At 45.0% G+C, this 27,903-nt stretch overlaps 1 protein-coding gene across 1 annotated transcript in view; it reads right to left on the reverse strand.

The window, feature by feature from the left end:
- The window catches only part of mcf2l2 (MCF.2 cell line derived transforming sequence-like 2), a gene marked incomplete at its 5' end in the record, with an annotated part of 365,863 nt that overhangs the window by 206,621 nt on the left and 131,339 nt on the right, over positions 1-27,903 (reverse strand). The window contains 2 exon segments of the mRNA XM_084308288.1: positions 6,952-7,040; positions 23,008-23,111. Coding sequence (XP_084164414.1) covers positions 6,952-7,040; positions 23,008-23,111 — 193 coding nt within the window.

Below are 27,903 nucleotides of genomic sequence, written 5' to 3' on the forward strand. Positions count from 1 at the left end.
CTGCCTCAGCTCTCTCTCTCTCTCTGGTTCTGCCTCAGCTCTCTCTCTCTGGTTCTGCCTCAGCTCTCTCTCTGGTTCTGCCTCAGCTCTCTCTCTGGTTCTGCCTCAGCTCTCTCTCTCTGGTTCTGCCTCAGCTCTCTCTCTCTCTCTGGTTCTGCCTCAGCTCTCTCTCTCTGGTTCTGCCTCAGCTCTCTCTCTCTCTGGTTATGCCTCAGCTCTCTCTCTCTGGTTCTGCCTCAGCTCTCTCTCTCTGGTTCTGCCTCAGCTCTCTCTCTGGTTCTGCCTCAGCTCTCTCTCTCTCTGGTTCTGCCTCAGCTCTCTCTCTCTGGTTCTGCATCAGCTCTCTCTCTCTGGTTCTTCCTCGGCTCTCTCTCTGGTTCTGCCTCAGCTCTCTCTCTCTCTCTGGTTCTGCCTCAGCTCTCTCTCTCTGGTTCTGCCTCAGCTCTCTCTCTCTCTGGTTCTGCCTCAGCTCTCTCTCTGGTTCTGCCTCAGCTCTCTCTCTCTGGTTCTGCCTCAGCTCTCTCTCTCTCTGGTTCTGCCTCAGCTCTCTCTCTCTGGTTCTGCCTCAGCTCTCTCTCTCTGGTTCTGCCTCAGCTCTCTCTCTGGTTCTGCCTCAGCTCTCTCTCTCTCTGGTTCTGCCTCAGCTCTCTCTCTCTGGTTCTGCCTCAGCTCTCTCTCTCTGGTTCTGCCTCAGCTCTCTCTCTCTGGTTCTGCCTCAGCTCTCTCTCTCTGGTTCTGCCTCAGCTCTCTCTCTGGTTCTGCCTCAGCTCTCTCTCTCTGGTTCTGCCTCAGCTCTCTCTCTCTGGTTCTGCCTCAGCTCTCTCTCTCTCTCTGGTTCTGCCTCAGCTCTCTCTCTCTGGTTCTGCCTCAGCTCTCTCTCTCTCTGGTTCTGCCTCAGCTCTCTCTCTCTGGTTCTGCCTCAGCTCTCTCTCTCTGGTTCTGCCTCAGCTCTCTCTCTCTCTGGTTCTGCCTCAGCTCTCTCTCTCTCTGGTTCTGCTTCAGCTCTCTCTCTCTGGTTCTGCCTCAGCTCTCTCTCTCTCTCTGGTTCTGCCTCAGCTCTCTCTCTCTGGTTCTGCCTCAGCTCTCTCTCTCTGGTTCTGCCTCAGCTCTCTCTCTCTGGTTCTGCCTCAGCTCTCTCTCTCTCTCTGGTTCTGCCTCAGCTCTCTCTCTCTCTGGTTCTGCCTCAGCTCTCTCTCTCTCTGGTTCTGCCTCAGCTCTCTCTCTCTGGTTCTGCCTCAGCTCTCTCTCTCTCTGGTTCTGCCTCAGCTATCTCTCTCTGGTTCTGCCTCAGCTCTCTCTCTCTGGTTCTGCCTCAGCTCTCTCTCTCTGGTTCTGCCTCAGCTCTCTCTCTCTCTCTCTGGTTCTGCCTCAGCTCTCTCTCTGGTTCTGCCTCAGCTCTCTCTCTCTCTGGTTCTCCCTCAGCTCTCTCTCTCTCTGGTTCTGCCTCAGCTCTCTCTCTCTGGTTCTGCCTCAGCTCTCTCTCTCGCTGGTTCTGCCTCAGCTCTCTCTCTCTGGTTCTGCCTCAGCTCTCTCTCTCTGGTTCTGCCTCAGCTCTCTCTCTCTGGTTCTGCCTCAGCTCTCTCTCTCTGGTTCTGCCTCAGCTCTCTCTCTCTCTCTGGTTCTGCCTCAGCTCTCTCTCTCTGGTTCTGCCTCAGCTCTCTCTCTCTCTGGTTCTGCCTCAGCTCTCTCTCTCTGGTTCTGCCTCAGCTCTCTCTCTCTGGTTCTGCCTCGGCTCTCTCTCTCTGGTTCTGCCTCAGCTCTCTCTCTCTGGTTCTGCCTCAGCTCTCTCTCTCTGGTTCTGCCTCGGCTCTCTCTCTCTGGTTCTGCCTCAGCCCGTCTCTCTCCCTGGGCCTCGCGCCAACAGCTCACCATGCTCTTGAGTTTTACAAGCCTACAGCTAACAGAGTGGGGGTAGTTTTACACTCGCTCTTCTAAATGTTCTTATTTGAAGGGTTATCATTCAGAAAATACAGTTGTGTCACTTGTTTAACCTGAACCTCCTCACTCAGTGTTTCAAAAGCACATAAGTATGCTGCCTGCAGCTTCTAAAAGGTATCTACTTAGTGAGGATAGGACGTCAGATAGCTGATAATAATAACAATATGTTCTGTTTTCACATTATTCACATCCATCTATTTTGTAAAGAGAGTAAGTTAAAATCTTTATGTCTTTATTTGTTCCGTCTACCATGGGGACAGCAGCACAGAGGTCTGGGAAAAGATGAGAGGTTGCGGCGTGAACAACAGATGGGGCTTGGACTCACAGTGCAGTGTTTATACCGGCTGTTTATGTCCCGCCATGAGCGGCACTGGGGCTGCTGCGTCATCAACAACCAAGAGACTGCACACCCGGACGCTGTGTTCACTGTAGCCACCGCAACCTTAAGAGTGTCCTCCTGAAATACTCTGGACCATGTCTATAGCAAAGTGAGAGGAGCCTACGAGGCTGTGCCCTGACCACATTCCCCTACCCAGTATATAGACGCCTCAAGCCCCCCCCCCCCCCCTGCTTTGGGAGTACAGACTGGGACGTGTTTAAAACTGCTGTCAGAGGGATTTGATTTGATTTGATTACGGATCCCCATTAGCTGGTGCCATAGCAACCAGCTAGTCTTCCTGGGGTCCACACACAAAAAAAACATACAAAAACAATTATTATTGCAAGACAAAATTATTAAAAGTCAGTACTCAACACACAATGCACAATGAAACTAACCATTAAGATGGCGAAAATTACATGCAAGCAAAGAAACAGAAAACAAAATGCAGACATAAACCCTGGATTAACTGTGGAGTTGGGTCCATGCTACATGCCGACAGTGCTGAGGACTACAAGACACTGAGGACTACAAGACACTGAGGACTACAAGACACTGAGGACTACAAGAAGCTGAGGACTACAAGAAGCTGAGGACTACAAGACACTGAGGACTACAAGACACTGAGGACTACAAGACACTGAGGACTACAAGACACTGAGGACTACAAGAAGCTGAGGACTACAAGAAGCTGAGGACTACAAGACACTGAGGACTACAAGACACTGAGGACTACAAGAAGCTGAGGACTACAAGAAGCTGAGGACTACAAGACACTGAGGACTACAAGACACTGAGGACTACAGGAAGCTGAGGACTACAGGAAGCTGAGGACTACAGGAAGCTGAGGACTACAAGAAGCTGAGGACTACAAGAGGCTGAGGACTACAGGAAGCTGAGGACTACAGGAAGCTGATGACTACAGGAAGCTGAGGACTACAGGAAGCTGAGGACTACAAGACACTGAGGACTACAAGAAGCTGAGGACTACAAGACACTGAGGACTACAAGACACTGAGGACTACAGGAAGCTGAGGACTACAAGAAGCTGAGGACTACAGGAAGCTGAGGACTACAGGAAGCTGAGGACTACAGGATGCTGAGGACTACAAGACACTGAGGACTACAGGAAGCTGAGGACTACAGGAAGCTGAGGACTACAGGAAGCTGAGAACTACAGGAAGCTGAGGACTACAGGAAGCTGAGGACTACAAGACACTGAGGACTACAGGAAGCTGAGGACTACAGGAAGCTGAGGACTACAAGACACTGAGGACTACAAGAAGCTGAGGACTACAAGAAGCTGAGGACTACAGGAAGTTGAGGACTACAGGAAGCTGAGGACTACAGGAAGCTGAGGACTACAGGAAGCTGAGGACTACAAGAAGCTGAGGACTACAAGACACTGAGGACTACAGGAAGCTGAGGACTACAGGAAGCTGAGGACTACAGGAAGCTGAGGACCACAAGACGCTGAGGACTACATGAAGCTGAGGACTACAGAAGCTGAGGACTACAGGAAGCTGGGGACTACAAGAAGCTGAGGACTACAAGAAGCTGAGGACTACAGGAAGCTGAGGACTACAGGAAGCTGAGGACTACAGGAAGCTGAGGACTACAAGACGCTGAGGACTACAGGAAGCTGAGGACTACAGGAAGCTGAGGACTACAGGAAGCTGAGGACTACAAGACACTGAGGACTACAGGAAGCTGAGGACTACAGGAAGCTGAGGACTACAGGAAGCTGAGGACTACAGGAAGCTGGGGACTACAGGAAGCTGGGGACTACAAGAAGCTGAGGACTACAGAAAGCTGAGGACTACAGGAAGCTGAGGAAGTTGAGGACTACAGGAAGCTGAGGACTACAGGAAGCTGAGGACTACAAGACACTGAGGACTACAGGAAGCTGAGGACTACAAGACACTGAGGACTACAGGAAGCTGAGGACTACAGGAAGCTGAGGACTACAGGAAGCTGAGGACTACAAGAAGACCTGAGTAGATCCATCAGAGAGAGCCACAACCAGCCAACCCTCACTGCAACACATCACAGACTGCCAACAGGGGGCGCCACAACCAGCAAACCCTCACTGCCAGATGAGCTGAATGTGATCCGCTTCGAGGCCCTCACCACCAACCAACAGAGAGGGATTTTGACCACAGGACCCACCACTCACTGTGTCAGCAGAGGTGCGTGCGGTTCTGAGGAGAACCAACCCAGCCGGCCCAGAAAATATCTCGGGGCATGCCCTCAGGGTGTAACTGTGTCTGTGAATGTTGAATCTGTGCCACACGCCGCATTACCCTGTACTGTAGTAGTGTAGTGTTGTAGTGTAGTAGTGTTGTAGTGTAGTGTTGTACTGTAGTGTTGTAGTGTTGTATAGTGTTGTAGTGTAGTGTTGTACTGTAGTGTTGTACTGTAGTGTTGTAGTGTTGTAGTGTTGTACTGTAGTGTTGTAGTGTAGTAGTGTAGTGTTGTACTGTAGTGTTGTACTGTAGTAGTGTAGTGTTGTACTGTAGTGTTGTAGTGTAGTGTTGTACTGTAGTAGTGTAGTGTTGTACTGTAGTGTTGTAGTGTTGTAGTGTAGTGTTGTACTGTAGTAGTGTAGTGTTGTACTGTAGTGTTGTAGTGTTGTAGTGTAGTGTTGTATAGTGTTGTACTATAGTGTAGTGTTGTAGTGTTGTACTGTAGTGTTGTAGTGTTGTAGTGTAGTGTTGTAGTGTTGTAGTGTAGTGTTGTATAGTGTTGTACTATAGTGTAGTGTTGTAGTGTTGTACTGTAGTGTTGTAGTGTTGTACTGTAGTGTTGTAGTGTTGTAGTGTAGTGTTGTATAGTGTTGTACTATAGTGTAGTAGTGTAGTGTTGTAGTGTTGTAGTGTAGTGTTGTAGTGTTGTAGTGTAGTGTTGTATAGTGTTGTACTGTAGTGTAGTAGTGTAGTGTTGTAGTGTAGTGTTGTATAGTGTTGTACTGTAGTGTTGTAGTGTAGTGTTGTATAGTGTTGTACTGTAGTGTTGTAGTGTAGTGTTGTAGTGTAGTGTTGTATAGTGTTGTACTGTAGTGTAGTAGTGTAGTGTTGTAGTGTAGTGTTGTATAGTGTTGTACTGTAGTGTTGTAGTGTTGTAGTGTAGTGTAGTAGTGTAGTGTTGTACTGTAGTGTTGTAGTGTAGTGTTGTACTGTTGTAGTGTAGTGTTGTAGTGTTGTAGTGTAGTGTTGTATAGTGTTGTACTATAGTGTAGTAGTGTTGTACTGTAGTGTTGTACTGTAGTGTTGTAGTGTAGTGTAGTATAGTGTTGTACTATAGTGTAGTAGTGTTGTACTGTAGTGTTGTACTGTAGTGTAGTAGTGTAGTGTTGTAGTGTAGTGTAGTATAGTGTTGTACTGTAGTGTTGTAGTGTAGTGTTGTATAGTGTTGTACTGTAGTGTTGTAGTGTAGTGTTGTAGTGTAGTGTTGTATAGTGTTGTACTGTAGTGTTGTACTGTAGTGTTGTAGTGTAGTGTTGTAGTGTTGTAGTGTAGTGTTGTAGTGTAGTGTTGTATAGTGTTGTACTATAGTGTAGTAGTGTTGTACTGTAGTGTTGTACTGTAGTGTAGTAGTGTAGTGTTGTAGTGTAGTGTAGTATAGTGTTGTACTATAGTGTAGTAGTGTTGTACTGTAGTGTTGTACTGTAGTGTAGTAGTGTAGTGTTGTAGTGTAGTGTAGTAGTGTTGTACTGTAGTGTTGTACTGTAGTGTTGTAGTGTTGTACTGTAGTGTTGTACTGTAGTGTTGTACTGTAGTGTAGTGTAGTGTTGTACTGTAGTGGTGTGGTGTACTGTAGTGTTGTACTGTAGTGTAGTACTGTAGTGGTGTGGTGTAGTGTTGTAGTGTAGTACTGTAGTGGTGTGGTGTAGTGTAGTGTTGTAGTGTAGTACTGTAGTGGTGTGGTGTAGTGTAGTGTTGTAGTGTAGTACTGTAGTGGTGTGGTGTAGTGTAGTGTTGTAGTGTAGTACTGTAGTGGTGTGGTGTAGTGTTGTAGTGTTGTACTGTAGTGTAGTACTGTAGTGGTGTGGTGTAGTGTAGTGTTGTAGTGTTGTACTGTAGTATAGTACTGTAGTGGTGTGGTGTAGTGTAGTGTTGTAGTCAGTGATGCGTTCTTCATGGGACGAGGTTGCACGCAGTGCAGCCAAAGTTTTGTGAGCAGAAGCGCGTGCACGCACACGCACGGATGTGCACGGCACGCGCGTGCACACAGGAATGCGCTGCACTCGCCAACTCGCTAAGTACCCACCTGGGCTACTTTGCATATCAATAGCGCCGGTCGTCAGGTGTGTTAAATACGTTCTCGGATACATTCACACAGAACTTGTGAATGAAATGTGTTACATTCCATTCGTAGAGTCAATTAGGCATCGTCTTTAGTCTGTGCTTAAGCGAGGGAACATTTATGCGCATGCGCGGGAGCGCGCGTGCACGTGGCATCATTAGCGTGCGTGCAATCAGAGTTGATATGAGGAACGCAACTCTGGTTGTAGTGTAGTGTAGTGTTGTAGTGTGTGTAGTGTTGTTCTGTAGTGTAGTACTGTATACAACGCTGTGGAACAAGATAGACATGTTTTCAACAGTAGGTCTCATCTTCAAACACACAGTACTTACCTGCGTCTGTTGGAGAGACTCTCCTCGGTCTCATTGGACACCAGGATGTGGGTGGAGCCTCCTTGACTTGCCTCGTGCATGACCTCAATCTGAGGAAAACGCAGACACACTCACAGTCAGCTGCAGGGACAGGAGGACAGCAGGGGGTGCCACAGCTCTGCTCACTAGTAGATACCAGCTCTGATGCTCACTAGTAGATACCAGCTCTGATGCTCACTAGTAGATACCAGCTCTGCTCACTAGTAGATACCAGCTCTGATGCTCACTAGTAGATACCAGCTCTGCTCACTAGTAGATACCAGCTCTGCTCACTAGTAGATACCAGCTCTGATGCTCACTAGTAGATACCAGCTCTGCTCACTAGTAGATACCAGCTCTGATGCTCACTAGTAGATACCAGCTCTGCTCACTAGTAGATACCAGCTCTGATGCTCACTAGTAGATACCAGCTCTGCTCACTAGTAGATACCAGCTCTGATGCTCACTAGTAGATACCAGCTCTGATGCTCACTAGTAGATACCAGCTCTGCTCACTAGTAGATACCTGCTCTGCTCACTAGTAGATACCAGCTCTGATGCTCACTAGTATATACCAGCTCTGCTCACTAGTAGATACCAGCTCTGCTCACTAGTAGATACCAACTCTGATGCTCACTAGTAGATACCAGCTCTGATGCTCACTAGTAGATACCAGCTCTGCTCACTAGTAGATACCAGCTCTGCTCACTAGTAGATACCAGCTCTGCTCACTAGTAGATACCAGCTCTGATGCTCACTAGTAGATACCAGCTCTGATGCTCACTAGTAGATACCAGCTCTGCTCACTAGTAGATACCAGCTCTGATGCTCACTAGTAGATACCAGCTCTGATGCTCACTAGTAAATACCAGCTCTGATGCTCACTAGTAGATACCAGCTCTGCTCACTAGTAAATACCAGCTGATGCTCACTAGTAGATACCAGCTCTGATGCTCACTAGTAGATACCAGCTCTGCTCACTAGTAGATACCAGTTCTGATGCTCACTAGTAGATACCAGCTCTGCTCACTAGTGGATACCAGCTCTGATGCTCACTAGTAGATACCAGCTCTGCTCACTAGTAGATACCAGCTCTGCTCACTAGTAGATACCAGCTCTGCTCACTAGTAGATACCAGCTCTGATGCTCACTAGTAGATACCAGCTCTGATGCTCACTAGTAGATACCAGCTCTGATGCTCACTAGTAGATACCAGCTCTGCTCACTAGTAGATACCAGCTCTGATGCTCACTAGTAGATACCAGCTCTGCTCACTAGTAGATACCAGCTCTGCTCACTAGTAGATACCAGCTCTGATGCTCACTAGTAGATACCAGCTCTGCTCACTAGTAGATACCAGCTCTGATGCTCAGTAGTAGCCAGCTCTGATGCTCACTAGTAGATACCAGCTCTGATGCTCACTAGTAGATACCAGCTCTGATGCTCACTAGTAGCCAGCTCTGATGCTCACTAGTAGATACCAGCTCTGATGCTCAGTTTCTTCACAAACATAGCCACAACACTGGTAAACAAACTACCCTCCCACTCAGGGCAGTATGGGGTAGAACACATAGTAGCATACTACAAGAACCTAGGCGTCCACAAAGACGACTTTAAACTGGAAATGGTAACTAATCAGTCAGAGGCAAAGCTTGTTTAAATACATTTGCCTGTGCACACATTTCTCTAAAACCTGAGCTGACTTCACTGTGTTCTTGCTGAGTAATGTAAGTTAGTACTCAATCCATTGTATATTTTGATAATTTTTTTGTTAATCAATCAGGCTCTGTGCAACCCCATTGGGTTTGACTTGAGCAGCCTGTGCTAATTAGTCCAATCAGTCAGAGACTAGCCCCCTACAGGTGTGGGACAATATTCAATAGGGATTTAAGTGTAGTCTATCGAAGCGCCAGCAGAGCGCCGGCGACCGACTAAGACAGACAAAGACTTGGAGTTTTCCTGCTGGAGTTAACCGAGGAGGCAACCGAGTGCATCAGAGTATCTACTGCCCCTCACCTGCCCTCCTCTAGCAGGCCACTCCTTTGTACCTGCATTTTCTGGTCTTGCCTTGTTAGCTTGTCAACTTACTCGACCCACTGGTTTTAGCTCATTAGCTAAACCTTCAATCGGCTTCATACACATAGCCTTTAGCAGTTGATCCATAGTACTTCGTATCTTTATTTGTTCCTGCTCTACCTGGTGTAAGCATGGCTATGTGTTCTGTCTGTCCTGTCTGTCCCTCTCTCCTAGAAAGGTTAACTCTGTTAGAGAGTCGTGTCCTTGAACTTGAGTCAGGAAAACAGTCAGCTTTAGACGTCTTGGACACTACAGGCTTTTCTGAGGAGCCTCTAGCGGGGTCTTCTCGTCTGGAGAGTCCCAGACATAGTGCTCAGGACAAGGCCTTTGCGCCCACTACGAAGCGGCAGTGTAACCCCTCGGCCTCGGCCTCAACAGCACCTGCTCCGCAACATGATTTTACACGTGTTGCGGGTTCCGGTCCCAGTACGCAGCCGGTTCCACTGCAACCCCGTCGTTCCGTCCTTGTGATTGGCGACTCCATCACCCGGCATATTTTGCTAGACAAGCCAGCCGAGATCAAATGTTATGGGGGAGCCAGAGCTACCGACATTGAAGCCAACCTGAGATTTCTGGCGAATAGCATAGTCAAGGCAAAAGGTAACCCACGTATCACACCCACTGAAGATAAATTCGACCATATTGTTATACACGTCGGAAATAATGACTGTAGGATGAAAGTCTCTGAGGTCACAAAGATCAACATAGTTAGGCTTTCTGACCTCGCCAGAAAGATGAGTCGGCATCGAGTAATCTTCTCTGGCCCCCTGCCTGTAAACCGGCATGATGATGAGTTCGTGAGTAGGACAGCTTCTCTACACCGATGGCTGGAAAAATACTGTAAAGAACAGGGCTTAGGGTTCGTGGATAATTGGTCCTCTTTCTGGGGGCGCCCTGGCTTGCTGAGAAAGGACGGCGTGCATCCTAACATGCAAGGCGCCTCTCTCTTATCTCGCAATATAGACAAGATTATAGCTTCGGGCTGACAGCCACCCCACAAGCATGCCAGGGTGCAGGCTCTTAGCGAGCCTGCTAGTCATGCTAAACTGATGGACCCTGCCAATCCTTATACCTTTCTTGCTCGGTCCCTCCTCCACCAGGCTCCCCACTCCTCTCTTTCTATCTCTACCCCTAAACCTGTATACCCAATCAAAACTAGAATATCCCGTTACGCTCCGCTTTACCCAGCTCGTCCTTGTGCGATAAACCATGCCAACTTAATTGCGATTAAACCTACCCGCATGGCTGAAAACCGCGCTGCTAAGTATACAGAGAGTGTGAAGGTTGGCCTTATCAACATCCGCTCTCTGCCAACCAAAGCTCTTTTGGTAAATGAACTGATAACAGACCATAGTCTCGACCTATTTGGCCTCACTGAGACATGGCTTAAACCTAATGATTTTCTGCCCTTAAACGAGGCCTCACCCCCTAATTTTAGTAGCTCCCACATCGCACGCACCTCCAAGAAAGGAGGCGGAGTTGCTCTAATTTATGACTCTAAGCACAACTTTACATCCGACGCAAACTGTAAGTTTTCCTCGTTTGAGGTGCTCCTGTTGCATCCCTCTCCACCCAACAGAAAGTGTGGCGGTCTGATTCCTACCTCCACTGCATCCTTTGTAATGGCTGTCCTATACCGCCCCCCAGGCCCTTACACCCTCTTCCTAGATGAATTTTCAACTTTCATCTCTGAGCTTGTTATGCGCTCAGATAACATTTTAATTGTTGGTGATTTTAACATTCATTCCAATAAAACTCTAGATCCCCTAAATAAGGCTTTTACCGACATCATTGACTCTGTCGGTCTCATTCAAATCGTTGACCAACCCACTCACAGTGGTGGGAACAGCCTTGACCTAGTCCTAGCCCGCGGTCTCACTGTGTCAAATTTGACCGTCTCCCCCTATGTTCCTGCTCTCTCAGACCACTACCTCATCAAATTTCAAATTGATCTGACGGTTTCTCGCCCAGACAGTGTAGAATCCTACATGAGCCGTCGTATTAACGCCTCAACTGTCCCAATTCTAGTTAACTGCCTACCAGATACCCTCTCTCCCTTCCTCTCTTACTCTGGCCCCCTTGATCTCTTTACAGACAAACTTAATGCCGCCCTTCGTAGCACCCTCGACATTGTCGCTCCCCTTAAACCTAAAATTAAACGTGCTCCGCAAAAACTAACTCCCTGGTTTACGGAGGAAACGCGCTCCTTTAAAAAGGCTTGTCGCAAACTTGAACATAAATGGCGTTCGACCAAACTCGAAGTATTCCGCCTCGCCTGGAATGATAGTTTACGTAACTACAAAAAGGCACTCTCACTTGCCAAAACCTCTTATTTTTCCAGGCTCATAAATGAAAACAAAAACAACTCAAAGTTTCTGTTTGACACAGTTGCAAAACTTACGCAGAAACAACCAAGTGCCCTAAACCATGCGTTCTCGGCTAACGAATTCATGACATTTTTTTACCAAGAAAATTGACCTCATTAGAGATGAAATTGTTGCTTTACTCAACAATCAGAGTCCCTCCCAACCTTTGACGGGCATTCCCCCTGACTTTGATTCCAGTCATACGCTATGCTGCCTTGAAAACGTCTCACTTAGTGCCCTCTCTAAACTGGTTGGCGCGGCTAAACCTTCAACATGTCTGTTTGACCCTCTCCCAGCAACTCTCATCAAAAAACTCTTCCCAACTCTAGGCCCTGCCCTACTCAATATCTTCAACACCTCTTTGTCTACTGGCGTGGTGCCCCTGGCCTTTAAATCAGCCGTCATTAAACCATTACTTAAAAAACCGAACCTCGACCCTCTAATCTTGAAAAATTACAGACCTATCTCCAATCTCCCATTCCTATCCAAAGTGTTAGAACGGATCGTCGCAACGCAACTTACTGACCATTTATCAAACAATAATCTTAATGAATCATTTCAATCTGGCTTTAGAGCCTTACACTCCACCGAAACGGCGGTTACCAAAGTCACAAATGACTTACTGCTCTCTCTTGACTCAAACCTCACCTCTGTGCTCTTATTGCTTGATCTCAGTGCAGCCTTTGACACTATCGATCACTCGATTCTTCTAGGTCGGCTTGAGAACCATGTTGGCATTCGGGGTCTCGCACTAGCTTGGTTTAAATCCTATTTAACTGATAGAACACACTGCGTGGTCTATAATGATTTAACATCTGAGACCCTCCCAGTGCAATGTGGTGTCCCACAAGGCTCTGTCCTGGGCCCTTTGCTATTTTCGATTTACATGCTACCCCTCGGCGATATCATACGCAAATTTGGCATAAACTTTCATTTTTACGCTGATGACACCCAATTATATATACCTATTAAGCCAAATGATTCCTCCCAACTACAAAACCTTGAGGCCTGCTTGCTTGCCGTCAAAAAATGGATGTCGCAAAACGTTCTACTCCTTAATGCAGATAAAACTGAGATGTTAATTGTTGGCCCCCCAAACCACAGAGGCCTGTTTCAGGACATCTCCCTCAACTTTGATACCTGTCATGTATCCCAGAGCTCCACCATAAAAAACCTCAGAGTCATTTTTGATTCCTCCCTCTCATTTAATGCACATATAAAAAATGTCACCAAAATTGCATTCTTCCATCTTCGTAATATCGCAAAAATACGCCCCATTTTAACTCTGGCTGATGCTGAAACCCTGATTCATGCTTTTGTCTCATCACGTCTGGACTACTGTAATGCACTTTTTTCAGGCTTACCTAATTCAAGCATCAAAAATCTTCAACTCGTGCAAAATGCGGCTGCACGGATACTAACTAGAACTAGAAAATTTGATCACATCACACCAGTTTTGTCCGCCCTACATTGGCTTCCTATCCAAGCCCGCTCTGACTTTAAAGTGCTACTCCTCACCTACAAAATTTTAAATGGGCTTGCACCGCTCTATCTATCTGATCTCATCTCCCGATACTCGCCCGCTCGTGCTCTGCGCTCACAAAATGCGGGGCTTCTATCGACCCCTAGGGTTAAAAAGAAATCCGCCGGCCACAGAGCCTTTGTCTACCGCGCTCCCTACCTGTGGAACAAATTACCTGCCGTCATCAGGGGCGCCTGCTCTGTCGAAGCTTTTAAATCCCTGCTTAAGACTCATCTTTTCTCTCTCTCCTTCAACCTACCTTGATCTCACCTGGTCGGGGACTGACCTTTAGATTAATCTGTGTAGTTTAGTTATGGTACAGGGTACTACATGGTACCACTGGGTAGTTTACTATAGGGTAGTTTAGTTAGGGTACAGGGTACTACATGGTACCACAGAGTACTACTTGGTACTGCATGGCATTACAGGGTACTACATGGCTTACATAGCTCTACATGGCACCACAGGGTACTACATGGCACTACAGGGTACTACAGGATACTACGGGGTACTACATGGCACTATGGGGTACTATAGGGTACTACATGGCACTACGGGGTACTACATGGCACTACAGGGTACTACATGTCTGCTCCTTTGCAGCACCACAAACATGGGAACTCTCTAACTCTCTCCCCCCCCCCCTCCCTCCCCCTTCTCTCTGAGTACCCGTCTCCTGGCGCTGACCAAGGTGATGGATGCCTCGGGGTCTTGGCCAAGCTTGTAGTGACTGCTCTACATGCACCTCCGAGGCATTGGATCAGTTATTCACCGCCGTCTGTCCGTGGTCCTGTCAACTGATTAACAGACTGTTAACATATTGCTGGGTTAAGTACTTCTATTCTATTCACATAATACGCTTACTTCATATATCTACTCCATTCACATATATGCCTACCACTTGTATCTATTGCTATGTCCGCCTACTACAATCTCATGAGCTGTCTAACGCCTGTCCCGTCTCCCTGTCTTCCTATGACTTGCTGTCCTGGAGTGTTGACCGGAGTGTTGGACGTCCCGTGACGAAGGCCGGGAGATTGCGACCCCCTCTGCGTGCCCCCCTGTCTTCGGAGGTCTCGTAGTGGTGACCGGAGTGCCGGATGTCCCGCGATGATGTCGGGGAGTTCGCGACCCTCTCTGCGCCACCCCCCTTCCCCCTGTCTCCGGCTGTCCCTGAGCAACGACCGGAGTGTTGAATGTCCCGTGACTAAGACGGGGAGGACGTGACCCTCTTGCGCCGCCCCTGTGCCTCAAATAGATCCGCTATCAACTCTATCTTTAATCTTTCAAAATGTTCAGTTGCTATCGCTATTAGCTCTATCTTTAATTTTTCAAAATGTACAGTTGCTATTGCATGCACTCATCTGTGTTTCACCACACACATGAGTGCATGCTTACCAACTGTCCGTCTGCAACACTACTATCACCGACATCTAAGAAGGGAGATCCCCCCTTGAACGGCCCTTCTAAGGTTTCTCTCCTCCACATTGCCTGTGGAGCTTTTTTTCCCTATTGTTAGGTTTTAGTGAGTTTTTCCTTACCTTCGCGTGGGGTATGTCTGGGAGTGCTTGCATTCTTTCATTTATTTGCATTCATCTAAAAAATGTTTGGACCCTATGGTGTTCTTGTTCTGTTCTTGACTTATTGTTATGTTGTCTTCTTGACTTGTTTAAAGAAGACCTGTACGGCCCATGGGGACATTAACGTGTGTTGTCGGGCCCTATAAATAAATTTGATTTGATTTGATTTGATTTACTCAAAAAACTGAGCGCCCTCCAACCGAACAAGGCCACTGGCCATGACAACATCCCCTCCAAATTCCTCAGAGACTCAGCAGCCGCCATCACCCCAGTCATCACACACATAATAAACCTCTCCATAAAACAGGGACACGTCCCCAAGGACTTCAAAATTGTGAGAGTAACACCCCTGCACAAAAAGGGCAACAAATTAGACCCAGGCAACTACCGCCCTGTTTCTATCCTTACATCCATCTCGAAAGTCATGGAAAAAATAGTATACGAACAGGTCGAAAAGTACCTTGCGGAAAAAAATCTAATCTACGAATTCCAATCTGGCTTCAGAACATCCCACTCCACTGACACATGCCTTCTCTATTTGAACGACCACATCAAACAAGAGGTGGACGCGGGCAAATACTGCAGCATGGTCATGCTGGACCTACAAAAGGCCTTCGACACTGTCAATCACACCATTCTGATTGACAAGCTAAAAGCAATTGGTTTTGATAGTCTATCAGTGAGCTGGATACAATCCTACCTGGAGGGGAGAGAACAGATGGTGGAGGTAAACGGTACCCTATCCCCCCCCCCTCACAGTGAGCTGTGGTGTTCCACAAGGAAGCATACTAGGACCGCTACTGTTCCTAATTTATGCAAATGACATGTCGTCAGCTTGTGACTGCAACTTGTTCCTGTTTGCGGACGACTCAGCCCTGCTGGTCTCTGACAAGAACAAGTTACAGGTTGAGAAAACCCTCGGCAAAACTAGGCAAAATCTGCATATGGCTCGCCGACAAGTTTCAAGTTTCTTTAATAGTTGTCATACAGAAGTACAGATTAGAATACTTTTATACAAAATGCTTCTTACTGTTACGCTCCAGAGACTGTGCTAGACAAGATAAGTATGAAATAAAATAGTATAGCATGTAATAGAAGTAAAAATAGAAGTCACAGTGTTCAGTATAGACATATGTACAATGTTCGATGCAGAATAGAGGTAACTGAGTTACCATACAATATACAATATACTATGCAATGTACTAATATACAATACTATATAGTGCAAAGCAGAAATGGGATGAGGTACAATTTAGGTACAATTTACAGTAAGGTGTACGAGTTGTAGTGCAAATCCTTTACCAATAAATATAAAGTGTGTTTAGGTGATCTAAAGTGTGGAGAGTGGGTGCTGCAGTGTGTTGTTTGTTTAAAGTGAGTGTGCACGTGTGGATGTGTGTGCTGTGTGCATTTGATGGTTGTTGCATAGTGTTTATTGTTCGTTGAGCAGCCTGATGGCCTGGGGATAGAAGCTTCTTCTGAGTCTTTCTGTGATCGCCATGAGACTCCGGTATCGCTTGCAACAAACTATCATTACACATGGGCAAAACAGAGTCCATTCTCTTCGGTTCAAATAACAAACTCAGCAAGACCGACGGCTTCTCAGTTAAAGTGGGTGACAATATTGTCACAAGGAAAGATGAAATTACCTACCTGGGTTTCATCCTAGAGGCTAATCTTTCCTGTGACAAAATGGCATCCAATGTAATAAAAAAGTCAACCAACAAACTCGATTCTTGTACCGGATCTCCTCTCTGGTAAACAAGAATACCCTGAAGACTCTGGCAGGAGCACTCATTCAAGGGTACTACGACTATGCCTGCACCTCATGGTACCAAAGCACCTCAAAGGCACTAAAAACCAAATTACAAACATCTCAAAACAAACTAGTCAGACTACTGCTTGACCTGACTTAGAACCCACCTCACCCCTGCCCACTTTGACAACCTAGGATGGCTTAGAGTAGACAACAGAGTACAGCAACTTGCAATGGGCCTGGTCTACAAGATACACTACACGACTAAGGTACCCATGTACATGTCAAAATACTTCTGTGGTACCCTTGACTGAGATTTCATAATCAAAATGTTAGATTAACCCTGAAAACTGAAAATATCTATGGTAAATAGTTCATTACATGGACTCTCAGAGTGATGGAACAAACAGTAGCAGGCAGCAGGGTTGTGTGACATTCTGGGGAGCCTTCAGGCAAACCCCCCATGTTAAAACGACTAACTCAACGGTATTTAGAAGAAACAGTTGGAGACACCGGGGGCAGGTCATAAAAGCCCCCTCATGCTAAAACTGTTTGTGACACATACAAGGAGTCTTGAAGACAGTTGGGGAACGGTGAAACAAAACCACACACCAAAAAGGAGGGGGCCACAGTCAAAACCCCCCTCTGTCCAAAAAGGAGGGGGCCACCGCCCCCCTGGCTGCTACAGGCACCCACACGGCAAGAAGACACCAAAGAGGACGGCCTGTTTATAAGATACTTGTGATTGGTGGAACTAGGTTAAGAATAGGGAAGTCAGATAAACTATAAGTATTGGAACAGTAAGGATAGAGGAGCAGGCCAGCCCACCGACCCGTCTCCAGGGGGGTCCGGCTGCGTCTCCATCGATCCACCAGAGAATGTGCTGTTATACATGTGAGTAGAATCATGGACTCTTATTGTTGGTTAGAGTAAAATGTACAGATTCCTACCTTAGGACCAGGTTGTGCTCATGTGTATGGCTTAGTACATTCTCAGTTCATTAATATAACATGACTAATATGTATGTGCAATACTGTCTTTGATGTAGAGAGCCAACGTGTGAGGGCTATTGTGATTTACCTCATCAATCCTTTTGTACAACTCATGTGTCATTTGAATGAAATACAATTCCTGTATGTAACTAATGCATTGTCCACTCTCGGCCGCTCTGCAAAATAAATGAGTATTGGACCATAGCTCCTGGTTTGTCTGGCTATACAAACTTATTCTCTACTGGCTATTTTTGGGAGTCCAGATGAGGACCATGTTTCTATCACACTGTGATCTTTCCCTTCATCCAGTTAGCAACCTCACTGTGCTGTAATCAAAAGTAGATATTCATATAGGAATATACGACACTTCCCAAAGGTCAGTGAATACCACGATCACAATACCAGAGGGAGCTCCACAAATCATGTTAAACCCAGATTCGGCTCAAACAAGGGACTAAACACATTTTGCAATTATGCCACATCAATGTGGAACGCCCTACCCAAAGCTGTAAAGGAATGTGAATCACTACCCACTTTCAAAAACACTCTCAAAGAACACCTACGGGAGACTGCAATTCGAAACTGGCCCCTACAAATGTCCTAACCCAGTTGTACAGTAAATGACCAAGTATGGCTTTGTCAGTATTCCAATGTACAGTGTCCCCTACCCACCCCCAACCCCCCCCCACCTCCAATGTACAGCCCCACCCACCCACCCAACCCCACCCCACCTACCCAATGTACAGTTTCTACGTCAAATGTATATACACTCTTTTTCTGGACACTTTTTGTATCACAAACAGTACTGTATTTGCAAATCTGGTATGTCATAAATGTATAGATGTAGCAGTGCTGTCTATCTGTATGTCATGTATGTCGTATATGTTATGATGAATTGAAAATGGGGGACCCTGATGTAAACAAGATGAAAGTCTTTCTCTGGTCTGCATCCCCTTAACAATTGTATGTATTGAGCTGTACTGTACTGTACCCATTCTGCAATCTGTTAATAAACTTTTCAATCAATCAATCAAACCTGGTTTTCCCCTCGACTACAAAACGCTGAGAGGCCTGTTTTGCAGGCATGTTAGCATAATTCAACATTTAGCCGTGTCATTGTTTATCATAGCCACATCTCTGTTTATCTTATGAGGGATCAGACCAGACTGGGAGGTTACCTATTGTTACTCTAGTCCAGTCAGTTTCCATACCGCACCAGTGCTTTCTCTACTGTTATTAGCTTAGCTATATCATGCTAGGAGGCTAGTGCTTTCTCTACTGTTATTAGCTTAGCTATAGCATGCTAGGACGCTAGTGCTTTCTCTACTGTTATTAGCTTAGCTATATCATGCTAGGAGGCTAGTGCTTTCTCTACTGTTATTAGCTTAGCTATAGCATGATAGGACGCTAGTGCTTTCTCTACTGTTATTAGCTTAGCTATAGCATGCTAGGAGGCTAGTGCTTTCTCTACTGTTATTAGCTTAGCTATAGCATGCTAGGAGGCTAGTGCTTTCTCTACTGTTATTAGCTTAGCTATAGCATGCTAGGAGGCTAGTGCTTTCTCTACTGTTATCAGCTTAGCTATAGCATGCTAGGAGGCTACTGCTTTCTCTACTGTTATTAGCTTAGCTATATCATGATAGGAGGGACGCTACGAAAGAAGGTACAAAAAGCTTTGTGGGAAAAGAACTAATGGCACTGCCCAACAAGGAGAGAAGAAGTCTGTTTTTTGTTTAGTTTTTTTTATCCAAGAGAACCACTTCTTTTTGAACTTCTCTAATGGTCCCAAGGTTCACAAACCAAACGATTGTGAAACCTGACACAACACACACACACGCACGCACGCACGCACGCGCGCAGACAAGGATTCCCTGAAGTCTGTCCTCATCAATTATGGGGGATAATCACAGATCAATCAAGAACTGTTCTTTGAAAGAGATGGGGGTTATAATCTGAGGGGAGAACTCAATTTAAAAGTTCTTAGTGTAGCACTACCAGGAGAAGACACTGCATCTCGATATGTGGAGTGAAACTCTGGAACAGTCTGGATGTTGTGCTAAACATGAGACAATTAAAACTGGATTATAAAGAAAAAAAATTCACAAGGTACAGGGATGAGGAAGGGATTTGACATTCACAGGTGTTTACATTTTTATTTGATTTCTTTCATGTTTTACATATATTTCTTTATGTTTTGCATATTATATATATTTGTTTTGTAAGGTTTAAAATGAGTACATATATTTTGAGTAGTGGAAAAGGGGTAGGATTAAATAAGTGTATACTTCTTCCTACTCCTTTTCGAACATGTAAATTGATGTTCTCTTTATTTAAATTTTTTAATTTTTAATTGCTAGAGATCAATCAATCCATTTTTGTTTTATATTGTTTGTATTTACATGTTCGAAATAAAGATTTCAAATAAAATAAAATCTAAAAATACTACAATATTGGCTGAGGGTATGTTATGAGGTAGGTCATGGACCGAGGTTGTGCGTCACATGCCCGGAGGGTGGAGGCACTGTCAACCCTAGCGTGTTGCTCATAACCTCATGCGTTATTATTGTGTTATAATAATGAATCCAACATATAAGGAGGAGAATGGGTGGTGGTGAGAAGACTGTCAGTCACACAGAGCTGTCAGTCACACAGTCACACAGAGCTGTCAGTCACACAGAGCTGTCAATCACACAGAGCTGTCAGTCACAGAGCTGTCAGTCACACAGCTGTCAATCACACAGAGCTGTCAGTCACAGAGCTGTCAGTCACACAGCTGTCAATCACACAGAGCTGTCAAGTTTCAAGTTTCTTTAATAGTTGTCATACAGAAGTACAGAATACTTTTATACAAAATGCTTCTTACTGTTATGCTCCAGAGACTGTGCAAGACAAGATAAGTATGAAATAAAATAACATAGTATAGCATGTAAATTAGAAGTAAAAAAATGAGGTCACAGTGTTCAGTATAGACATATGTACAATGTTCGATGCAGAATAGACGTAACTGAGTTACCATATAATATACAATACTGTGTAGTGTACTAATATACAATACTATATAGTGCAAGGCAGAAATAGGATGAGGTGCAATTTAGGTACAATTTACAGTAGGTGTACGAGTTGTAGTGCAAATCCTTTATCAATCAATATAAAGTGTGTTTGTGTGATCTAAAGTGTGGAGAGTGGGTGCTGCAGTGTGTTGTTTGTTTAAGTGAGTGTGGGTGTGTGTGCTGTGTGCATTTGATGGTTGTTGCATAGTGTTTATTGTTCGTTTAGCAGCCTGATGGCCTGGGGATAGAAGCTCAGTCACAGAGCTGTCAGTCACACAGCTGTCAGTCACACAGCTGTCAATCACACAGAGCTGTCAGTCACACAGCTGTCTTTGAATGAGTGTAGTGTAGACTGATTGGCTGCAGTGTAGTGTAGACTGATTGGCTGTAGTGTAGTGTAGACTGATTGGCTGTAGTGTAGTGAGTGTAGACTAATTGGCTGTAGTGCAGTGAGTGTAGACTGATTGGCTGTAGTGCAGTGAGTGTAGACTGATTGGCTGTAGTGCAGTGTAGACTGATTGGCTGTAGTGCAGTGTAGACTGATTGGCTGTAGTGTAGACTGATTGGCTGTAGTGTAGTGAGTGTAGACTGATTGGCTGCAGTGTAGTGTAGACTGATTGGCTGTAGTGCAGTGTAGACTGATTGGCTGTAGTGTAGACTGATTGGCTGTAGTGTAGTGAGTGTAGACTAATTGGCTGTAGTGTAGTGAGTGTAGACTGATTGGCTGTAGTGCAGTGTAGACTGATTGGCTGTAGTGTAGTGAGTGTAGACTGATTGGCTGCAGTGTAGTGTAGACTGATTGGCTGTAGTGCAGTGTAGACTGATTGGCTGTAGTGTAGACTGATTGGCTGTAGTGTAGTGAGTGTAGACTAATTGGCTGTAGTGTAGTGAGTGTAGACTGATTGGCTGTAGTGCAGTGTAGACTGATTGGCTGTAGTGCAGTGTAGATTGATTGGCTGTAGTGCAGTGTAGATTGATTGGCTGTAGTGTAGTGAGTGTAGACTGATTGGCTGCAGTGTAGTGTAGACTGATTGGCTGTAGTGCAGTGTAGACTGATTGGCTGTAGTGTAGTGAGTGTAGACTGATTGGCTGTAGTGTAGACTGATTGGCTGTAGTGTAGTGTAGAATGATTGGCTGTAGTGTAGTGAGTGTAGACTGATTGGCTGTAGTGAGTAGACTGATTGGCTGCAGTGTAGTGTGTAGACTGATTGGCTGTAGTGTAGTGTAGACTGATTGGCTGTAGTGTAGTGTAGACTGATTGGCTGTAGTGTAGTGTAGAATGATTGGCTGTAGTGTAGTGAGTGTAGACTGATTGGCTGTAGTGAGTAGACTGATTGGCTGCAGTGTAGTGTGTAGACTGATTGGCTGTAGTGTAGTGAGTGTAGACTGATTGGCTGTAGTGAGTAGACTGATTGGCTGCAGTGTAGTGTGTAGACTGATTGGCTGTAGTGTAGTGAGTGTAGACTGATTGGCTGTAGTGAGTAGACTGATTGGCTGCAGTGTAGTGTGTAGACTGATTGGCTGTAGTGAGTAGACTGATTGGCTGCAGTGTAGTGTAGACTGATTGGCTGCAGTGTAGTGTAGACTGATTGGCTGCAGTGTAGTGTGTAGATTGATTGGCTGCAGTGTAGTGTAGACTGATTGGCTGCAGTGTAGTGTGTAGACTGATTGGCTGCAGTGTAGTGTAGACTGATTGGCTGCAGTGTAGTGTAGACTGATTGGCTGTAGTGTAGTGTAGACTGATTGGCTGCAGTGTAGTCTAGACTGATTGGCTGCAGTCAGGGTTAGGTGTGTCAGTCCTTTCTCCTCTGGTTCAAAGCTCCAGTAGGCTACTGTATGTAGTTTTAGGGACAAATGACCTCTAGAAAAATGTGTTACTAATGTTCCAAACCTTTAGAAACCATGTTGACCCACATTACCCTCAGAAGATGCTTCTCTGTGTTGTAAATGTGGAGGAAAGGCAGTGCAGCCGAACAGATCACGCCTCGCTTCAGACGGTGTTCCAGGGATCCAGTTCTCCTCATGGGACCCTTCATCACTTCAGCACTAACAGATATATCACTCTAGTCTGACTTTGCAGTAGGACTGAGCCCAAACGTTCGAACCTTCGTTCGTTACGTTAGCATTCTAATTCTAAATCAACATTTGAATTTTTTTATTTTTAATAAAAAATAATATATATATATATATATATATATATATATATATATATATATATATATATATATATATATATATATATATATATATATATATATATATATATATATATATATATATATATTTTTTTTTTTTTTTTTTCTCATTCTGTTTACCAATGGGGTTTTTCTTCACAGTTGCAGATAAAGATTAGGCTACACTAATATTATAATATTAAAAGAAACTGATGAGTTATATTCATTAGAAAGCTGATTTAATTGATTTAGTTGGGCTGGGGCTTCTCCCTGGGCTGGGTCTGGGGCTGGAAAGTTGATTTAATAAAAGAAAAAAGACAAATTCAATCAGATTAATCAAATTGAGGATTTAGTTTGAGGATAAAACATTTATATTAAAAAAAAACTAGTAAAAAAATAATTTACATCTTCTAGCCACGTCTCTAGTTCAGAACCTCCCTCCTGGAACCCCACTGGTCTCGCTGCTGTGTCTCTGCCTCCAGTATCCTGAGCTGCTCTGGGACGGAGGTCAGGACTCCTCACCTTTATTCCTCCCTTGGCCTTGCGGATGTTCTTCTTCTTGTTGGGGTCCACCTCCGCGGGCTGCTTGCCAGGGTTGGAGTTATCAGAGGCCCTGCGAGCCAGAGCTGGAGAGAGAGAGAGAGAGAGATAGAGAGAGAGAGGGACAGAGAGAGAGACAGAGAGGGAGAGGAACAGAGAGAGAGAGAACATCTAACATGAAATAATAGTATAGTATAATAGTATTCATTTAGTTTCTAGTGTTTGTGAGATGTTTTCGCAGTGATTTATGTATTCTGTTTTGCTTCAGTAAGTAATTTTTACATCCCAGAGGCGACGGTAATCATATCCCCCGAAACAGACAAGCTCGTCCCGCTACGCTACACGCTCCAGGGTTCTTGATGAAGCGTAACGAAAAGTGTAAACGTTTATTGATTACTGGTTCATATTCTATATATACTGTATATATTTTTTTTCTCAGCCCAGGCCGGAGGTTGAGTGCGGTGGAACATCCGGCGGCGGTAGGCCTTCAGGCCGGCCAGCAGAGGGCAGTAGAGCTGAAGCCTTCAGGCCGGCCAGCAGAGAGCAGCAGAGAGCTGAAGCCTTCAGGCCGGCCAGCAGAGGGCAGTAGAGCTGAAGCCTTCAGGCCGGCCAGCAGAGGGCCGCAGAGAGCTGAAGCCTTCAGGCCGGCCAGCAGAGGGCAGCAGAGAGCTGAAGCCTTCAGGCCGGCCAACAGAGGGCAGCAGAGAGCTGAAGCCTTCAGGCCGGCCAGCAGAGGGCAGTAGAGCTGAAGCCTTCAGGCCGGCCAGCAGAGGGCAGCAGAGAGCTGAAGCCTTCAGGCCGGCCAGCAGAGGGCAGCAGAGAGCTGAAGCCTTCAGGCCGGCCAGCAGAGGGCAGTAGAGCTGAAGCCTTCAGGCCGGCCAGCAGAGGGCAGCAGAGAGCTGAAGCCTTCAGGCCGGCCAGCAGAGGGCAGCAGAGAGCTGAAGCCTTCAGGCCGGCCAGCAGAGGGCAGTAGAGCTGAAGCCTTCAGGCCGGCCAGCAGAGGGCAGCAGAGAGCTGAAGCCTTCAGGCCGGCCAGCAGAGGGCAGTAGAGCTGAAGCCTTCAGGCCGGCCAGCAGAGGGCAGCAGAGAGCTGAAGCCTTCAGGCCGGCCAGCAGAGGGCAGTAGAGAGCTGAAGCCTTCAGGCCGGCCAGCAGAGGGCAGTAGAGAGCTGAAGCCTTCATATATGAGGTACTTTGAACATGCCCACTAACAAATAATTCATAACAAACCCATGAAGTTCAAGTTCAGGAAGGCTCGGACTGGGGCGCAGAGGGCTAAGAGAGTTTTTAATAGCTAGCCTTTTAGCTAGTTCTAGCCCCACACATTTTATGTTCTTTTACTCTTTTACTAGTTTTAGCCCTCCTTATTGTATGTTCTTTTACTAGTTTTAGCCCTTCTTATTGTATGTACTTTCTACTCTCTTAAAGTTTTTATGTTCTTCTACTGTAGCACCTTGATATTTGTTCCACAAATATAAAACGCCCCTAAAAATGTAATATATTATTATTATTATTATTATTATTATTATTATTATTATTATTATTATTATTATTATTATTATTATTATTATTATTATTTATTATTATTATTAACATGAAACTCATATTATAAGTTGATACATATAACAAAAAAACAATACTTTTTTTCAGTGAATCTCTTTTATAACAAGATTGTGTAGCTAAGAAGGGTACTGTTTGGTTTGGGCGGGGCTTCATTATCCTTTAATTCTCAATGAGGGCAACTGTGTAAAGATGCTGCTGAGACATGTTCAGTAGTTTATTGAATATTTTAGTTGGAAAAACCAAACCAAACAAATTGTTATTGTTAAAGTGTTCAAACATGCGTGCTGTGGACGGGATATTTAATCTCTCTCTCTCTCTGAATCTCTCTCTCTTTCTCTCTGAATATCTCTCTGCCTTTCTCTCTGTCTCGCCCACGCAAGCCAGGCTTAGAGTCCCTTTCATGTCATTCAGATCAAGGTGTGAATATTCCTAAACATTTGAAAATCATTTGGTATCAATATGGTCTATGTCTATGGTCTATAAAGACACCAATGAGAATCACGGTCTTTCACAAGAGATTTGTTGTTACATGTAAAACCATAATAATTTATTTATGATATATATATATATATATACTTAAAGAGAAGACGAAGGTCTCTGTGTGCCCAGTTGAGATCTGTTACCCTGCCATTGGCTCTGGAAGTGGGTAGATTCCAAGGTAAACCTGAGGAGGAGCGGTTGTGTGTTCTACTGTATGTGATCTGGGAGTGGTGGAGGATGAATATCATTTAGTTTTTTATTGCCCTTTGTACACCGATTTGAGGAGGGCTTTATTTGAGAAAATTCTAATTGTAAATCCGGATTTGTTTTGGCAGTCTGAGAGTTGTATGTTGAGTTGTTTTTTTGTGGAGGCCATCTTCAGTTTTGCAGGATTTTTGGAGAAAGCATGGCACTTGAGACAAAACACACTATATCCTATATAATTGTATTTGAATTCTTCTTGTTTCTTTGTTTACATACATTGCATACAGCTTGTGTTATATTACGTTTTATTGTATTTTCTTGTATTTTCTTTTCTTTGTATGTGTCTTGTAAGCCCATATTAAGACTTCAGAGGCCCCTGGGCCAGATTTTTGTGGAGGCCCCCCCACACACACATACACGTGCACGCACACACAGTGGCGTTTTTATATGTCACTTTAAAAAATATATAGAATATTTAGAAGTGGTGGGCTCTGAGGGCCAAGCTAAAAGGACTTTGATCACCCCTGCCCACTTTGACAACCTAGGATGGCTTAGAGTAGACGACAGAGTACAGCAACTTGCAATGGGCCTCGTCTACAAGATACACTACACCACTAAGGTACCCATGTACATGTCAAAATACTTCCCAAAGGTCAGTGAATACCACGACCACAACACCAGAGGGAGCTCCACAAATCATGTTAAACCCAGATTCGGCTCAAACAAGGGACTAAACACGTTTCGCAATCAATGTGGAACGCCCTACCCACAGCTGTAAAGGAATGTGAATCACTACCCACTTTCAAAACCACTCTCAAGGAACACCTGACGGGGTGAAAAAAGATAGTTGGTATGCTTTGCCGAAGTAACGCGCTCTTTCTGTCCCTTTCCTGTTTAGATTTTAACTTAGCAGCTCCGCTTTCCCACCGTTTAACTTTTTTATCCATGTTTTTTGAGTGTCATATGATCATACAGTACTACTCGAGTCTTAGCCTACTTGATCAACTTGCAAGTGCAATTCTCGCGGTCAGTGGTCACCTGACCTGACCTGACAGTGACCCCTGGACCTGGACGTCAGTGTCACGTAGACTCAACGTCTCTCACCCCTCATTATCAAACAATCAATCATATTTTTATTTGCAATACAATTTTTTTTATAAAAATAGATAGAGAAGAGATGAGATGATACTAGTAGTCACTATAGATGCTGTGAAAGTAAACGCTGGATGAGGATCTGATTATATATATATTTTTTCGTATCTCTTTTATTTTTTTTACTAGTGTGTAGTGTGGAGGCCCCTAGTCGCGTTATTTCTAAACCTAGCCGCATTTCTGGCAAGACGCTCTCTGATTGGCCGACGCCTGTTTCTACACTGGTTAAGCTTAGGCACTCTTTCGAAGTTGGTTAAGGTTAGAGTTTGTCTTAGAGCAGCGGTTCCCAAACTTTTTTTCTGTCACCTCCCGACCTAGCTCGCGCACCCCCCAATGGGTTTCTGTTAGAAAAAATTGTTGCTGGTCTCCGTGCACAGATTTAATTTTTAATTTTATCTCTTCCCACGGCGACTATGGATAGGGAATTACTTTATTTAATTAAAATGTTCACGACAATACTCTGCCAGCATGTTTAATATCCATAATACTAAAGGTTTGACTAAGATTTGTATGACATTTTATTGTAAAAAAAAAATAAAAATTACCACCATTAGCCTTTTCATGTCACGCACCACCTAGAGGGCGCTCGCGCACCACAAGGGGTGCGCGCACCACAGTTTGGGAACCACCGTCTTAGAGCATGGCGATAGAACGCCAGGTAGTTTGCAGGCTGTTCGACGCGGAAATGGGCAAAGACACAGCTCGTCACGCGATTGGGCAAACATGTCAGTGGCCAATCAGAGAGCGTCAGTCAGTGCCAATCAGAGAGCGTCTGCCAGAAATGCGTCTAGGTTTAGAAATAACGCCCCCTAGGGCCCTAGTCACTAGGGGGAGCTCGATGATATCCGCTATCAGCACCGGCGGGTCTCTACTGTCTGTCATGAATAATGATCCCAATCTGCCTTATTCGTGTCGGGGCTGTATCTATTATTTTACCAACGGATTTCCAGTTCCGCGTTCTGCGATCTGATTGGCCACTGACGTTTCTTAGGCAACTCTTTCGAAGTTGGTTAAGGTTAGAATATGGAATCAGGGCTGGTGTTCTATCGCCCTGCTCTAAGACAAACTCTAACCTTAACCAACTTCGAAAGAGTGCCTAAGCTTAACCGGTGAAAGAAAGAGGCGTCACACGATTGGCATTGGTAAAAGTATTCAGGCGTCTGGGCTGGGATGTGGAGATGCAAGTTTTGACTTTTTATTGCTGTTTTTACCTCAAACGGAAAACCTCAAACTCGTATGAAGAGGAGAAAAAATACTCAAGATTAGCCACTTGCAGACGGCAGGGTGTGACGTACTGTATATTTTAGTTGATGAAATATTTTTGTTGACTAAATATTTTAGTTGATGAAATATGTTTTCATTTCAGTGTCACAGTATGACATCGATCTCCAAAATAAGAAAAAAATAAAAAATTAAATGTGGGGCCTCTAGTGACGAGGGGCCTCCAAAAAAATTTCAAATGTAAGTTAAAAAAAAATAA

This window comes from Notolepis coatsorum, assembly GCF_963971535.1.
Source record: "Notolepis coatsorum genome assembly, chromosome: 2".
NCBI lineage: Eukaryota > Metazoa > Chordata > Actinopteri > Aulopiformes > Paralepididae > Notolepis > Notolepis coatsorum.